This window comes from Thamnophis sirtalis, unplaced genomic scaffold, assembly GCF_051295495.1.
Source record: "Thamnophis sirtalis isolate CommonGarterSnake01/CBP01778 unplaced genomic scaffold, rThaSir2_p1.2 scaffold_9, whole genome shotgun sequence".
Taxonomy (NCBI): Eukaryota; Metazoa; Chordata; class Lepidosauria; order Squamata; family Natricidae; genus Thamnophis; species Thamnophis sirtalis.
The window spans coordinates 31,057,003-31,074,618 of NW_028261389.1; the positions used below are offsets into that span (position 1 = coordinate 31,057,003).

Sequence of the window (17,616 nt, forward strand, 5' to 3'; positions counted from 1 at the left end):
GGCAGGCAGGCAAGCAGGCAGGCAGGCAGGATCAAATAAATCTCATAACCTTGTACAACCATTTATATGTGGGGCATAACAGAAAGGTAGTGCTTAGGATATTAATGACTGCTCAGTCTAAATAATCCTAATTACTCCGTTGAAGAACACTTAGAGACATTCATACAGAAAAAGATGAATGTCTTGTTTTAGACTACTTTCGATATATATCCAAGGAGTTATTTTTTGAAAATGAAAACCATGTAAACAAATAAGATGTAAATCACAATTTATTTTCCACAGCAAAAATATAATAGGTACATATATTAGTGTGTGTGTGTAGATATATATATACATATATAAAGACATTTACTTTTGTGCAAGTAAACTTCAAAATATGTCAAGCACATTAGAAAAATAGAATATATAACATCTTATACATCTTGTGAGCCAGTTTGAGTTCTATATTTTCGTATGGTCATCTTTAGCAGTTTGGGGAGCTACAAAAAATTGGTTCATATTTTGAACGGAAACTACCATATTTGCCAATTCACTACCTATAGTACGTAACTCCTGTGCCACACAGCAGAAGTCCCCTCTTAGTCCACAAACAGCATTTTTTATTTCTTCCAAAATGGTCATATTTTTTTCCTCAGCACTCAAAGGAAAAATATCTGGGTCAGGAGGAAGATTTGTGGCTGGAGGTACAGGATTAGATCCAGCAAATACTTCCTCCACTAAATTGTTTGCCCAGCTTTCACCAGCAGCATGACAGGTTCTGCTCCTAAAGCTATCATTTTTCTCAACAGAACATTTTGAATTATCAGATAGTAGACTTAAAATGCTAGCACTGTCATCTATATCAGACACAGGGCAAGGAGAAAAAGAATGTGCAATCCGTTCCTTGAGCTCTTCAATGAAAACAGAAGGTAATTTATGTGGTGAAGGCAAGTAGGGTCCATGGGGTGCAACAGAATAGGGCTGAGGGGTGTTGTTTGGTACGGCTGATTCTGGGGATGAGATGGAGAAAGTAGAAAATGAAGAAGTTGTTTTGATGGAGCTGGCAGAATCTAAAAAAATAGACATATACATTGATACAAAAAAGATCATTGTTTGCCAAAATTATGTATTCATATTTAACACTTCTTTATGTTATATTAATTATAGATCTAAGTGCCTTAATTTACAATACACTATATAAAATAACACAGTTAATCTACCAATCTACCAATAAAGAAGAATATTTATAGCTCAGTGTTGAAATTAGGGGTCCTTGGTGCTCTCTGAGCTTGGTAGATGATGTTTCCTAGTTTGGATAATGAAACATCTGCAAGAAAACAACCAAGCTCAGAAAGCACCAAGGACCACACGATTAAGTTAAAACAATAAAATATGGAATTTAAAATATAAATATTCCAAATTCCATATTATATCTTTATATTTTTTATCCTCAGTGGATAATCTTGAGATGCAAGGGGCATATCTATTTGTATTATTGAACAGGTAAATTGAAGAAACTACCTGGGAATTTCTTTTGAAACAGCAATATATTGGCTATAAAATGCCTGGAAGTGATCAGGCTCTGCAATGATATCCAATCCCTATTTAAAATTCTTCTACCTCCCATATGCAAAGATGCACCTGGGTCACTTTAGAGATTGAAATCAATGAAAGAGGTGGGAGAGTAAGAAGGCTTTGAATATTGTGTTAAACTTGTAAAGTGAACAACTAATACTCCTACATCTCCTCCAAATGATGTTCCATGCTTTACAATTTATTACTATATCAAAAGTCAAATAAACAATTGTTGCCAACTGAGAGAAGTTAAAATTGTTACCAATAAACATTATTTTGGGAAATTAATTAAAAATCCTAATAATTCTGCTTTGAGTTGACACTGAAAATATAGAAGTGGTTTGACTTTGAGAATCAACCATCAAGAGTAAACAAGGAACAAGCAGTCAGGAAATAGACTGCCAACTAGCACATGAAAAAGCAGCCAAGATGTCCTTTGAAAAGATATTCAGGTGACATGATGTATCTGTCCCTATAAAGTTCAAAATAATGTGAACAAGGTGACTTTGAAGAAGCCAGATAGGAAGAATATTGACTCTTTTGAGCTTACTTTAAGAAGACTACTGAGAACACATTGGACAGCTAAGAAATCAAACAAATGGATAATTGAATAAATCAACCAAGAGTTCTCACTCAAGGTACATATCAAGAAGGTCAAATACGCTTGTTTTGGAGACATTATGCATTAAAGTCTTCTCTCTGGAGAAGGCTTTACTGGTGGGAAAGATGGGAGGAAAAAGGAGGACCAAAGGTGGATGAACTCAGTTATTGTGATGGTGAGAGCATTATTGGAAGATTTCAAAGTCCAAGGTAGGGACAGACCATCATGGAGAAAATCTGCTTATCTGGTCACCAAGGATCAATACTGAATTCTGTCAAAGAAAACAGGACTCTTATGGTTCCCTCCCTTAAAAATAAGATTTAAGAGTTATTTTATACACCATCTATACAGTATATCATTAATCCCTGTACTACCCAAAATAAAAACAGAATTAAAAACAATTACCGTATTTTCACGACTATAAGCCGCACTGAAAATCCTAAAATTTGATCAAAAACCGTCAGTGCGGCTTATAACCCAGTGCGCTTTATATGTGAAAAAAGATCGAAAATCTCTCCCTCCCGACGCTCAAACTTGAAGCTCACAAGCATGCACACGTCCCTCGGGTCTCTCCCTTCAACCTCGCTACTTTCTCAGTCGGAGACCGGGGGGCGAGCAGAGAGCCACCCAGCTCCCAGCCCCTATAGACTGGGCTGTTCCGTCACCCCCGCCGCCGCAAGAAGGGACGGCAGACCGGCGCAGCCCTTCAGGATTTGCCGGCGCCGAGCACCCCATCCGCCCCGGCAGTCGCCCTGCCTAACTCCGCTGCGCGCCCCAGCCGGCTCTGCGCTGCCGGTCAAGGGCGCGCGGGAGGCGGAGAGGACAGAGCGACCGGAGCGCCGCCGCCGCCCGGTTCGGCTTCCCTGGCCGCGGCGCCCCAGGCCCCCGCGCTGGCGATCTCCCGGGGTGGCGAGGCTGCGCGGGGCCGCTCAGCGGAGGAAGGCGGCCACCTGGCGGGAGAGGCTTGGCCGAAAGGTGCTGGGGCTGGAGCTGCAGAGCCAGGCATGCCTTCCGCCCGGGAAGTCCTGCCCCTTCATCCCCAAAGGCCGGCACGCGGTGAGGGGGGCCGGCGTGGGGGCGAAAGTACTTTGCACAGGTCGCTGCGCTCTCCGTCCCAGCCTTCGCCGAAGCCGGCGGGCTGCCTCCCGAAGAAGCCGCCGGAGCGTCCCAAGCCAGAAAATGCACCAACTCGGGCAGACGGAGTTCCAGTTGCAACCTGCGCACGTGATTCGATGAGGAACCAAGGGGAGCCGGGTCTCTGAGCGTGGCTTATAACCCGGTGCGCTTTATATGTGGAAAAAGTTTAAAAAATTAACGTTAATTGATACTGCGGCTTTTAATCCGGTGCGGCTTTTGGTCGTGAAAATACGGTATATATAAACATTATATGGAATGATTGAAATTATCATTTAACTAAGATATTAGTTCATCCACTACACAAGGAAGATGACTCAATTCACAACTACCTACTCCTAAAACCACTCTTTGAAAAGTTATGGTAGTATCCTACTACAGGGGAAACTCGAAAAATTACAATATCGTGCAAAAGTTCATTTATTTCAGTAATGCAACTTAAAAGGTGAAACTAGTATATGAGATAGACTCATTACATGCAAAGCAAGATAGTTCAGGCCATGATTTGTCATAATTATGATGATTATGGCTTACAGTTCATGAAAACCCCAAATCCACAATCTCAGAAAATTAGAATATTGTGAAAAGGTGCAATATTCTTGGCTCAAAGTATCCCACTGTAATCAACTGATTAAGCTATAACACCTGCAAAGGGTTCCTGAGTCTTTAAATGGTCTCTTAATCTGGTTCAGTAGGAATCACAAGCATGGGAAAGACTATTGACCTGACAGTTGTGCAGAAAACCATCACTGACACCCTCCATAAGGAGGGAAAGCCTCAAAAGGTAATTGCAAAAGAAGTTGGATGTTTCCAAAGTGCTGTATCAAAGGACATTAATAGAAAGTTATGTGGAAGGGAAAAGTGTGGAAGAAAAAGGTGCACAAGCAGGGATGACTGCAGCCTGGAGAGGATTGTCAGGAAAAGGCCATTCAAAAGTGTTGGGGACTTTCACAAGGAGTGGACTGAGGCTGGAGTCAGTGCATCAAGGGCCACCACACACAGACGGATCCTGGACATCGGCTTCAAATGTCATATTCCTCTTGTCAAGCCGCTCCTGAACAACAAACGTCAGAAGTGTCTTACCTGGGCTAAAGAAAAACAGACCTGGTCTGTTGCTCAGTGATCCAAAGTCCTCTTTTCTGATGAGAGCAACTTTTGCATCTCATTTGGAAACCAAGGACCCAAAGTATGGAGGAAGAATGGAGAGGCACACACTGCAAGATGCTTGAAGTCCAGTGTGAAGTTTCCACAGTCTGTGTTGATTTGGGGAGCCATGTCATCTGCTGATGTTGGTCCACTGTGCTTCATTAAGTCCAGGGTCAACACAGCCGTCTACCAGAAGATTTTGGAGCAGTTCATGCTTTCTTCAGCAGACAAGCTTTATGGGGATGCTGACTTCATTTTGCAGCAGGACTTGGTACCTGCCCACACTGCCAAAAGCACCAAAACCTGGTTCAATGACTGTGGGATTACTGTGCTTGATTGGCCAGCAAACTCGCCTGACCTGAACCCCATAGAGAATCAGGCTGATAGCTTCCATGCTACGCCACATTGAGGCAGTAATTGCTGCAAAAGGGGCCCAAACCAAGTACTGAGTACATATGCATGCTTATACTTGCGCATGTGCGAGACTGGAAGATGGCGCCCAGGCGTTCTGCTCCGGTCTGACGAGGCGAGCAAACGCTGAAAAAAAGCCTAAAACTGAACAACTTCGAGCCTCGAGGAGGGTCCTGGGGATGTCCGGAATTCGGGGGACCCGAGGAGCCCAGACCTTGGCGGGGGTCGCCGCTTCTGGGCGACCCCGGACTGCACAACTTCGGAGGTCTGTTTTGCCTGCTGTGAGCGGCCTGCGTTGTCCGGCGGTGGGAGGCGGCGGCGTTATGTCGGCGTCTCCCAGCGCCCTAGGCGATTTCATCTGGCTTGAAAGGGAGAGAGAACCAACTGAACCAGCCCAGACCTTTGCGGGGGTCGCCGCCTCTGGGCGACCCCGGACTGCACAACTTTGGTGGTCTGTGTGCCGCGAGCTGCCTGCATTACTCGGTGGGGGGGCGGCGCCACGTCTGTTGCAACTGTGGCGTTTTTCGGCGACCTAGGCGATTTCATCCTGCTTATTGAGCTGCCTCACTGGGGCTTCGTAAGATCACTATTGCTCCGGAGGGAGAGAGGACGAACTGAATTAGTGTGGGGACTGAGCAGATTGGATGGGCGGTTTTTCCTGACGTTGCATCGGCCCCTCCGGACGGCTCCCTTTACTATTCAGCCTCACTTCCCTCCCAGCATTGCCTCCTTTCTCCTTCGCCCCTGCTCGGTCAAGTGGCCCTCTGGACGCATTCTACTCTTTGCCCTCCCTTGTTGCGGTGAGGCTTTCTCCTACGTTTTCCACCTGCCATCTGACGCCCCCCTACTGTGGCATTTTAACTGCTGGCCACCTCTGGTTGCGGATTCTGGACTTTCAGACCCGCTAGCTCAGTCCCATCTGGCTTTAAACATTATCAACACTATCTCCTGCCACTATCCCTGGGACTCTATCTGGGACAGCGCTTGTGGAAGAAGGCCCCCTGCTTTCCTTAATTGTTCCGGACTCTTTGGACCTATTCAGACCTGTAGAAGAGGGGGACACGAGTTACGCCCCTATATACCTTCTCTGGACCATAACTGGATGCTAATTATCGTAACTATTCTAACCATCTCGATTACTGAGAGCCACCTGGCTCTGCCTGGACTCGCACCCTAATCAACTGCGCAATCTATCTTTTTCTTCCTTTTCTCTACCTCTTCTCTTCTTACTTTGTATGGGATATGCTAGGGGTATGTATGTAACTGAACGAATGATCCCACTTTTTATTGCCATTATTGTTGTATTTTCTGTGTTTTTTAACTATTACGTGGGGACTGTTTGGGGGAGTGTTTGAGTATGTATGATTCGGAGGACCTGCCGGGAGTGGCGGGGGCTATGGGGGTGGTTGAGGGGACCAGAGACACAGGAGAGGGTCAGGGTATTGCGGTCGTAACAGGGAGGGGCAGATACGGCGGGGACTTTAGGGCAGGCCATTACCGGGGAAGGAGGGTTCGCTACATTGCAGAGATCCCGCCTTCCGGCCCTAGGAGTCCCACTCCAAGACCAGATGGCGTGAGTAGTCAGGACCCTGGTCTCAGGCTGTTGTCGCTAAATGCCAGGTCTGTTGTTCATAAAGCTCCTCTCGTCCGGGACTTAATTTTAGACGAGAGGGCAGACCTGGCATGTATTACTGAAACCTGGCTGGGCCCAGAGGGAGGAGTCCCCCTTGTAGAGCTGTGCCCAGAAGGATTTCAGGTGCTGCATCAGCCAAGAGCCCAGGGAAGGGGTGGGGGTGTGGCCGCCGTTATCCGGGAGTCGTTAGTTCCTCGTAGGGTCCCTGCTCCGGAGATTGTCGGGTGTGAGTCTTTGCTGTTAAAGTTGGACCTCAAGGGTCAAGTGGGTCTGCTGCTAGCGTACCTGCCTCCCAACAGCGTTGCAGCAGCCCTCCCCTCGCTCCTCGAGTCGGTAGCCGAGCTGGCAATTGAGTTCCCTAGGTTGATGGTCCTGGGGGACTTCAATTTGCCGTCGCTCGGTGAAAACTCTGATGGGGCGCAGGAGTTCATGGCTTCCATGACAGCCATGGGCTTGACCCAAGTAATTCGAGGCCCAACCCATTCAGCGGGACACATGCTTGACCTTGTATTTCTCTCGGAGCAGTGGATTTGTGATCTTGGTCTGAGGGGGAGCGACATCATACCCCTGTCGTGGTCAGACCACTGCCTACTGAGGCTCGACTTCCGGAGGCCAAACCCCCACTGTAGGGAGGAGGAACCGACCAGGTGGTTCCGCCCCAGGCGCCTTATGGAGCCGTCAAGGTTCCAGACAGAGCTTGGGGTTATTCCTGACACTCTCGCCCACAGTCCGGTGGAGACTCTGGCTGCTGCGTGGCACTCGGCAGCGTCGGAGGCCCTCGACCGGATTGCGCCACTGCGGCTCCTCCGAGGCAGCGGATCCCGGAGACCCCCTTGGTTCACCGAGGAACTCCGGGAGATGAAGCGCCGGAGGAGATGCCTAGAGCACCGTTGGAGGTCCGATAAGTCCGAATCGAACCGAGCAATGGTAACCACCTGCACCAGGGAATACACCAGGGCACTTAGGGCAGCAAAAAGATCTCACATAGCCACCCTGGTTGCATCCGCTGAGTCCCGTCCAGCCGCCCTGTTTAGGATAACCCGCTCCCTACTGAACAAAAGGGAGGCGGGGGAACCCTTGCAGGGCAGAGCTGAAGAGTATGCCCAATTCTTAGCGGACAAAATTGCTCGGTTTCGGTCGGACTTGGACTCCACCCCCGCAGTTCCAGCCGAGACACAGGGGGACCAAGTAGAACAGCTCTGGGTTGAGTTTCAGGATGTTACCCCCGGGGATGTGGACAAGGCCATGAGAGCTGTAAGTACCTCCACCTGTGTTCTGGATCCGTGTCCCTCATGGCTGGTCACGAACTGCAGTGAGGTGACACGAGGCTGGATCCAGGTGGTTGTGACCGCCTCCCTTCAGGAGGGGAACTTCCCCGCCGCACTGAAAGCGGCGGTGGTGAGACCCCTCCTGAAGAAACCATCCTTGGATCCAGCTGTCCTTAATAGCTATCGCCCTGTCTCCAACCTTCCCTTCTTGGGGAAGGTTGTTGAGAAGGTGGTGGCCTTCCAGCTCCAACGGTCCTTGGAGGAAGCAAACTACCTAGACCCCTTCCAGTCAGGCTTCAGACCCGGTTACAGCACAGAAACCGCTTTGGTCGCATTGATTGATGATCTCTGGAGAGCCAGAGATGAAGGACATCCCTCCATCCTGGTCCTCCTTGACCTCTCAGCGGCTTTCGATACCATCGACCATGGTATCCTTCTGCGACGACTGCGGGAGGTGGGAGTGGGAGGCACCGTGCTACGGTGGTTCTCCTCCTACCTCTCGGACAGGTCGCAGTCGGTGTTAGTGGGGGGGCAGAGATCGTCCCCTAGGCCCCTAAATTATGGGGTGCCTCAGGGTTCGGTCTTATCCCCCCTACTATTCAACATCTACATGAAACCGCTGGGAGAGATCATCCGCAGGCACGGGATTAGATACCATCAATATGCGGACGATACTCAATTGTATCTGTCCGCCCCGTGCCAACTCAATGAAGCGGTAGATGTGATGAGCCGGGGTCTTGAGGCCGTTATGGACTGGATGAGGGTTAACAAGCTTGTGCTCAACCCAGAAAAGACCGAGTGGCTGTTGTGTTTTCCTCCCAAAGATTTGACTAATATTCCATCACTCAGGCTGGGGGGTCAAATTTTACACCCCTCAGAGAGGGTTCGCAACTTGGGAGTCCTCCTGGATCCGCAGCTGTCATTTGACTACCACCTAACGGCTGTGACCAGGGGGGCATTCGCCCAGGTTCGCCTGGTGCGCCAGTTGCGACCCTACCTGAATCGGGAGGCTCTCACAACAGTCACTCGGGCCCTTGTGATCTCCAGGCTGGAATACTGCAATGTGCTCTACATGGGGCTGCCCTTGAAGAGCATCCGGCGACTTCAGCTAGTGCAGAACGCAGCCGCGCGAGTGATCGCGGGTGCACCTCGTTTCACCCGCATAACACCTATCCTCCGCGAGCTGCGCTGGCTGCCTGTCGATCTCCGGATGCGCTTCAAGGTGCTACTAATCACCCATAAAGCCCTACATGGCAGTGGATCTGGATATTTGAGAGACCGCCTTCTGCCAATTACATCCCTGCGACCAATAAGATCCCATAGACTAGGCCTCCTCCGTATTCCATCGGCCAGCCAGTGTCGGCTGGCAACCACAAGGAGGAGGGCCTTCTCAGCAGTAGCCCCGGCCCTTTGGAACGAGCTCCCTGTGGAGATTCGTACCCTCTCCACCGTCCAAGCCTTCCGCATAGCCTTGAAGAACTGGCTCGCCCGTCAGGCCTGGGGATAAGGATAGTTACCCCTCCCGAATGATGAATGTATGTTGCCTACCATTTTATTATATGTCTCTATCTTGTTGTTTGTATCCCCCCCTTCCCAGTTTTATGTGAGCCGCCCTGAGTCCCCTCAGGGAAAAGGGCGGCCTACAAATTCTAATAAAACTACTAATAATAAAACTAAACTTTTCAGAGATCCGATATTGTTCTATGTACAATCCTTGTTTTATTGATTGCATGTAATATTCTAATTTTCTGAGATTGTGGATTTGGGATTTTCATGAGCTGTAAACCATAATCATCACAATTATGACAAATCAAGGCTTGAACTATCTTGCTTTGCATGTAATGAGTCTATCTCATATATTAGTTTCACCTTTTAAATTGCATTATTGAAATAAATGAACTTTTGCACGATATTCTAATTTTTTGAGTTTCACCTGTATTATTACTAAGACCTTCCTCAAGTCATAGGTGCTCAAGTAATGTCAATGTGTTACTCATAATTATGTCCCACTATTCACAAGCTGATAGAGGAACAGAAATTTAGAAAACACGGCCAAATGAATCCTAGCTCTGAAAGATCTGATTTTAGGTTTCCCACTACATCAGCAATACTCAAGAACTTTTTTAAAAAAATCTCATCTATAATGTAGCTGAAAATGGTACTAGAACTGTTCTGCAAAAATTCAGATGACCATAAAATGTCAGCAATTTTCTATACCTGTGTGTTGACATGGTACTCCAGATTTTGGTAACTTACAAGTTGTCCATTTGTGGTATTGTAGCTCATTTTTGCTACTGAAAGGAATTCTTAGCTGGAGACCACTAAAACAAAAAAAACTAACTAGAGGTAGTTCGATGCTTGACAACAGCACACATTAATGACAGTTGCAGCATCTGTGATCACACAATTGCTGTTTGCAACTTACACAGGTTTCTGACAAGCAAAGTTCAAGGAGAAGCCAGCATGAAGTCGCAAGTTGTGCATTTGTGATATGCCTAAAAACCACTGGTGATTTGCTTAACAACCACAACCAGAATTGACATCACATGACATTGCACTTAACAAGTGTGCCACTTAGTAAGAAAATTTTCCTCTGCTTTCTAGTATTATTTAAAAAGCATGACAGTTTTGGAAAACTTAAAGCAAGACTGGGAGCCAAAAACACCATATTTAAACATGGAAATGAAAAACTCACCTGGTCTGGGGGCAGGATCACCACTCAAGCCAACTGCCTCTACAATGCTTGGTGTTAAAAAGTAGAGGTTTCGTAACCTAGCTACATTAGGCCCACAGTACTGCTGAGTTGCTGGAGAGGCTTTCAGGGTGTTTGTCATAGGGGTTCCTAGAGGATCAAAGGTTTGAAAGGTGGGAGACTTATAAATGGTCTCAACAGAGGCCTTGGTATGACAACAAGCCAAATCAAACTTGGGGACTTGCTGTTTGTTAATAGTGACAAACTCCTCTGGACTGGATGACCAAAGATCAAGCAAAGTTGTGGCAGCTTGATGACTATTTATGCTTGATGGCCTCTTTGGAGAAGATTTTGGCATAACTCTGGAAACAACCGAATTATTCGATTTTCTGCCTGAATCCCACTTTTGCAAAGGGAGCGGATTTCTTTCTGATGGATTCAAAACAATACCTGGAATTAGAAATCGGTGGTTAATCATTTTCATTTCATTCATTTTCATTTATTTCATTTGTATGCCGCCCTTTCCCCTGAATTTTAATTACCTAGATTTTCCTTACTGCCAAGTTATATGGTGACTTAAAATAAAGCTTGATAATAGTAACAAAAACAATAGAAAACAAAATAAAAGTTCACACATGTTGCAGATAAAAGAAAATGACTATGCTTATTTGTGCAGTGAAAAGTTTTTAAGAAGAATCTTTATAATGATGACTAAGTGACTAAATTTATAATGATATTAGATGAAATAGTCAGGTTGCAACAATTTCTTCACACTTATAAACACAATATAGACATAAGAAACTGGTATAAACCCATTTTTTACACAATTGCAGTCCAACTAATTTGGGTTTTAAAACAGAGTAATTGTGCAAATTTGAAGGCATGTTTAAAGAAAGACAGAAACCAGTTATTTTATCTTCAAGTTTTAAAATCTATAAAAAATTAATCAATTTGCTATTTCAAAGATAGAAGGGCATATACCAATCATTAAGTTATCTATATGATCTCTATGGTTTTATCATTCTTGTTAGCTATCTATTACTACTTTATTGAAATTATAAGGAGTGCCAATCCTGTTATGTCATTGGCAAACCGTCATATAAACAGAAGGAAGGCAACTTGTAGGAAAAGGTGAATATACCATCAAATCTTCATTTAAAGAACAGAAAGGTTGAAAACCCCTGGTGTGGATTCAAAATATTTGACTTGTTCATAGATGCATGCATTTTTCTACCAGAGAAAAAATATCAAAGGTAGGAAACTATTATACTGTCAGGGTTTTTCATTTAAAATTTAAAATCTTTTTCTAAGTCAGGGGGAATAAGCATATCTTTCTTATGGTTTGTGGGATGCTGGCCCAAGAACTAAAAGACTGCAGACTTTAGCTGTAAAAAAATCTTGACACACTGGTCCATTATTTAAGAAATCAAAATGTTGACAGAATAGCTTTATTAAAGATTTCAAAAGCTACAAAATACCTCAGGCTATTTAATGGAATTCTTTTTCACTTTGTCTACCACATTTTTAAAAAAGTTTAAGTGTCTCCCCTCCCCCGCTCTCTCTCTCTTAATTTTATTATTTTTCTCTCTTTCCATATACAGTACATAAATAAATAAAGCCCATTGACAACAGTTAAATAGATAATTCTCATTTTAAAATATTTTATTCATTTTCATTTTATATAATCACATATATACTGTGCAAGATTAAAGCCATATAACATTAAGCAATAAACATAACTCTTCTTATATTCCAAAATACAAAATCAACATAATGCTTCAACCCTCCATACACCCTTTCTTTCTCCCCCCTCCAACTTTCCTTTCTCCCCTTCAACATTCCCCTCTTCTACTTCCCCTCTCCCTCTAACATTCCTTTCTCCCCCTCCCTTCCACCTCACCCTCCCTCCATTCCCCTCTCACTCCCTCTCTGCCCCTCCCTCTTCTTTCCCTCTACTCCTCACTTCGGTGTATTTGTACTATTCATCAATGTATTCGGCTTCTTATTTTATACTAAAATTAACAGAAAGAAAAAAGCAACAGTATACAAGTGCGTTCTTATTGTTTTAAAAATTGACATAAACTATATTTCCCCCTCCCCCCTCCCCCCCTATGATCCCCCCTCCCTTCCCCCCTTCCGACTTCCCAGATCCCATACCCGGTATAACTTTTTATCAAACACAGCCTGGAGTATATTAAAACCAAGTAAGTTAAAAGTTAAAAGAAAAAAAAAGAGTAAAAGAAAAGAAGAATAAGAAAGAAAAAAAAGTCAATAAACTCTCTGCTTTGAGCTCAGCTTCTTATCACTACAAAAAGTTGAACAGTCCTAATCTCAATTAATTAATTACTTGCAGGTTTTCAGACTATGTTAAAACCAAGTAAGTTAACCAAGTAGAATTCTTCTCTAGCTAGAGGCCTTATCTCTTTATCTAAATATCTGTCTGTTAAACCCTTAATTTATCCCTTTTATGCCTCCTTCCTCTATGACACAATTTAAACACATCTCGAATTCTTCTCTCGATTTCCTCTTCCAGCTCTTCTCGTCCCTGCCTCTGTCTGTATCCATATACATATATATACACATACACACACACATATATATATATATACACACACATATACATACACATACATATGTTTTATATTCATCCGTACTCCTCTCATATATGCTCCGCCTAAATCTCCTGCAAGCTCCCTGGATGTATCCTTCCAAACAGTATATTCAGATAACAATTTTTACAAACATCAATAAAGTTTCCATCTCAAAATAAGCTCTCATTCGACCTCTACTACCCTGCCGTCTACACCACACCTCCCAACTCCATCCGAACTGGGCCGCGATCCAGGAAAATCACCACGATCTCCGCCCTCCTCACCCTGGAAAGTAAATCATCAGTAATTTATATAAAAATTCGAAATTATCCATCAAGTCTTTTTAGATCCCATACAATATATCTTCCAAAGAGATCAGCATCAGTTCTTTCAGCCTAAATGTCTCTTCATCGGTATACAAGTATACCATTTTATGCAAAACAAAAGTCACAAAATATTGGCCAAGTTCAAAGTTAAGCAAATATTTTGGATCAGTTAATTTAATATAATTTTCTTACAAAAAAGTTATGTCGTTTTTGAGCTGTTTGATATAGCAAAATATTTACTTTCTCTTTTATAATGGTTTCGTAGATATCTCCTTAATCAATGGCTGATAATCATAGATGTTGCTGCAATCCACCTTATTTTCCATTCGTCTAGGAGCATGGCTAGGTCCTTGTTCTCTGGTCCTCTGCTCTTCCGGGAGGGGAAAGCGATACTTCCTGTCTTGTGATTGTGTGTTTTGTTGTTTCTCTTATCCTTCTCTTTGTCTTTCTCCGGGTCCAGGTGGTTCAGGATGTCCCGCCTTTAGGGTCTTATAATAAAAATCTCGGGCTTCCCATACAGAGTTGAGACGATATTTTTGCTCACCGAATGTAATTATAATACCAAATGGCGCATCCCATCTGTACTGTATTTGACGATTTCTGAGTTCTTTAACTAAAAAAGCATAGTCTCTCCTGGCTCTTAACATTTGGGATGGTATTTCCTTGAAAACAATCAAGTCCTGTCCGTCAATTCGCAGCCTGGTATTATAAAACTCTTGTAATATCGCATTTCTGGATTCTCTTGTAGCAAAATATATAACTACATCTCTCGGGAGCTGTCTCTGTTTCGGCACCCACGAATTATGACGGTAAATTTTTTGGATCTGCCAATCAAAGTTGAGTCCTGGACTTCCCACCAAACGACTGAAAGCCTCTGAAAAAATCTGTTTCAAGTTCTCCTGTTCGTTTTCACACAATCCCCTAACTCTTAATGCAAGCTCCATCTTTTTGTAGTTTGTCATAACAAGTTGTTTTTCTGCATTTTCATCTTTCTGTTGCAGCACTTCAATTTTAGATGTCAGGTTGGTGTTGGCTTCCTCCAGGAGCTCCAACTTATCTTCCATTCCAGCAACATAATCTGTCAATACTGTTACAAATCCAATCATATCTTCCTTTGTTTGAGCAATCTTGGTATCAAGCTTATCACATAAGTCTGTAATAAGTTGCTTCATCTCCTCGCTAAATTCTTTAAGAGTCTCAAAAAGAAATTCTTTCGTTAACAAATCTCCAGTAGGGGGCGTAGAAGGCAAGGGCTGCAACCTTGTAGCAAATGCCTGAGATGTATTACTAAGAAGATGTCTCCCCAATCTTGATTTCGGTGCCATAATAGAAAGGAAGCAAACAAAGTCTCTGCTCACGTTAGTTTCAAATAAAGTAATTTCAGTAAATTTTTAGAGGTTGATAAGAAAAAATCTTCAAGGGAGCTAATTAAATTGTGAGAAGTTATTCCTTTGATTCTGTACCAGGAAGTTGGAGATATATCGTTATTGCAAATGCGGAAGCTAAAAAGTCGCCATTTTAAAAACAATTAAACAAAGGAGTTTTTTATAACTTTGAAGCTGGTATTTTGATAGGAAAAAAAATAAAGAAAAGTTCACAGGTTTGGTCTCTGCTCGTATTTATTTTCAATGGCTTAGTTTCAAAAGAATGTCCTGAGGGGGGGGGGGTTCCTCGCCTTGAGCTGAAAAAAAGACAGCTGAGAAGATCTGGCCGGAGTAAACGACTCAGCTTAAGGTGATCCTCCTTCTCCGTTTACAGCCAAAAAAAAAAAAAACTGCAAACTACAAAGAAGGATCTAACCGTCTGGGTCCCTCCCTGCTTTTTTCTTGCCTGAAAAAAGAGATATCTATAGATGTTAAATAGATATACGAACCAGAACTCTGGGGCAGCTCTGTTAAGCTGCCGACGACGCCGGGCCCCTCCCCTGGAAGTTCAATAGATAATTCTCTATTACAATAAATTATGTCCTATAATCATTCATAGTGATTTGCTGTAAGTTTTTGCCACTTCAAAATGAATTTGACCTGGAGATACCTTGTTATTTTAAGGCTAGCTTCATGTGATGCCTTATAACGAATCACTGTAACTACACTTTATATCTGTCATTATGAGCTGTAATAATACTGTATTCAAATCTTTCTTGCTTAAACTGTATACTGATTTAGTGAATATAATATAGCTTTAAAGACTACCTATCCTATTTAAATGCTAATCATCTAGCAGAGGTTTTCTTCCAAGAAATCAGTATATCAGTTTTATTCCAAAACCTATTACAGAGTACAATTTTCAGATAGAAAAAAAATCCTCAAAAGTGATAAGCATTACCCTCCCCAGGTAGGCCAGACAGGAAATGGACCAGATGAGTTAATTGTACTTTATTGTAAGGCTACATTAACAGAATCTTGCAAGGCTGAAAGTACAAATCTCCCACAATTTTTTTACAGTGTAATAATTTAGAAAGGACTGTTTATTTCTCTACCTGTTATGCAGCTGCCAGCTCACACACAGACACATTCTCTCTCTCTCTCTCTCTCTCTCTCACACACACACACACACACACACACACACACTCACACACACACACACACACACACTTTTATCCACTAGGCAGTATCTTTTTCTCTGTCTCTCAAGGTCATTCCCATGTACTATTACATTAGGAAATATGACATGTGAGAAGATTTTACTTGCAGTATAACATCAAATCACAGAATCAAAAAATACCATGCACCATTAATATAGATACAAGTACACACCTACTCACATAAATTTAAAAGGGAGAAACCTATCAAGTTAACATTGCATAGGGGTGAAATAGTTTCAATAAGCTAAGACTATAAATAAAAAATGCTATTGCCTTTGAAACACATGTGAATTGGTTATTATATAAGAACACCTCAATCTTCTTATCATGATTGGAATTTAGCAAACAAAGGAGCAGGTGTATTAACTTTAATTGACAATGCATTTATAATGAGGGCACTTTAAAAGGATGTACAAAACAAACTCAACTTCTATATTTGAGCAGACACGTACTGTAGAAAAGCCTCATATGGAAGACTGGCATTTTGAGGATGATTTATCATATGCTGCCAAATCTGGTCTGAGCACTTCAACTATTTGAAACATATTGAATAGAGAGCGGAAGACTGAGTTGACTGTCAACTTATAATTTTCCCCCTAGGATTCCAGGACTTAAAATATGGCACAGGGCCAAGTTATGCCTAGAGCTACCTCTCTCTTAAGACAGCTATCTGTCCCATCAGATCAAATAGGGTAGGTACGCTCCTAGCACCTACCTTTAAACATTACCATCCTGTATGCTTTTCTGTGGCAGATCCTGCCCTATGGACCACCCTTCCCCTAAACATTTCACAGACTTCTACTCTCCTAGCCTCCTGAAAAACATTAAGACTTGGTTTTTATTCCAAGCACTGGGATAGAATGAAGTGAATGAGAAGATTTAATGAAGGAAGTTTGACTTTGGTGCCAATCTTTTAATGTTTATGGTTTTAACATATAAATGTATCATTTCAATTTATTATTGATATTCTTTTGTCTTGTTGATTGGAAGCTTCCCAGAATTTGATTTAAGATGAACAGATATAAAGTGTATAAAATAAAATAAATAAAATAAAGATGCAAGGAAAAATATTGTTGAATTAATTTCTTTCAAACATTTTATTGGAGAATGGAGTCAAAGTTTGCCTTTAAATCGATAAAGGCAACAAAAAGAGCTTCATTCAGAAAATGATATTTCTCTCCCAAATGATTCAACATTACACACTGATTTATTGTAGAATGTCCATTCCTAAATGCTGCCTATTCTGGCAGTAACACATTAGCCAAGAGCCTACATTGTTAATACACATTAGCTGTTTGGCTGCCTAAGACTGCTAGTCTGTTCAGTTCATGTTCATGCACTATCCAGAAGTGCACCACAGGGGGTAAACTATCTCTGCACTTAGAATGATTAATATATTTTATTCACTTTAGTCACATTTATACAGATTTCTTTATTGTTCGTTTGGTTGTTTTTACCATAGTTTATCTTATTGTATGCTGGTCATTACCAAAAGAAAAATTTCTTTCTTGTTTGGAAGTTTTTAGACAACATTCAACATATGAATAATATTGAATCAATTTTCCTTTTCTTCTAATCAGACTTAACTCCATGGACAAGTATCTAGAGCTTTCTTGAACCATTTCCAGAGGTAGCTTCTGTTGCTTCTCATTTGTGCTAAGACTAGCTGCTCAATA

General features: G+C 42.8%; 1 protein-coding gene across 4 annotated transcripts in view; it reads right to left on the reverse strand.

Annotated features, from left to right (window-relative positions):
- Positions 1-253: 253 nt before the first annotated feature.
- Positions 254-17,616, reverse strand: part of ENTHD1 (ENTH domain containing 1) — a 43,406-nt gene continuing 26,043 nt past the window's right edge. For 3 of the 4 annotated variants that reach the window (XM_087722514.1, XM_087722512.1, XM_014051792.2), the window contains 2 exons: positions 10,443-10,889; positions 254-1,049 (listed from right to left, as the gene is read on the reverse strand). In XM_087722514.1, the coding sequence (XP_087578640.1) occupies positions 442-1,049; positions 10,443-10,889 (1,055 nt within the window). In that variant the 3' untranslated portion in view covers positions 254-441. The remainder of the gene's footprint in view (positions 1,050-10,442; positions 10,890-17,616) is intronic. The other variant, XM_087722513.1, reaches the window with a different exon arrangement.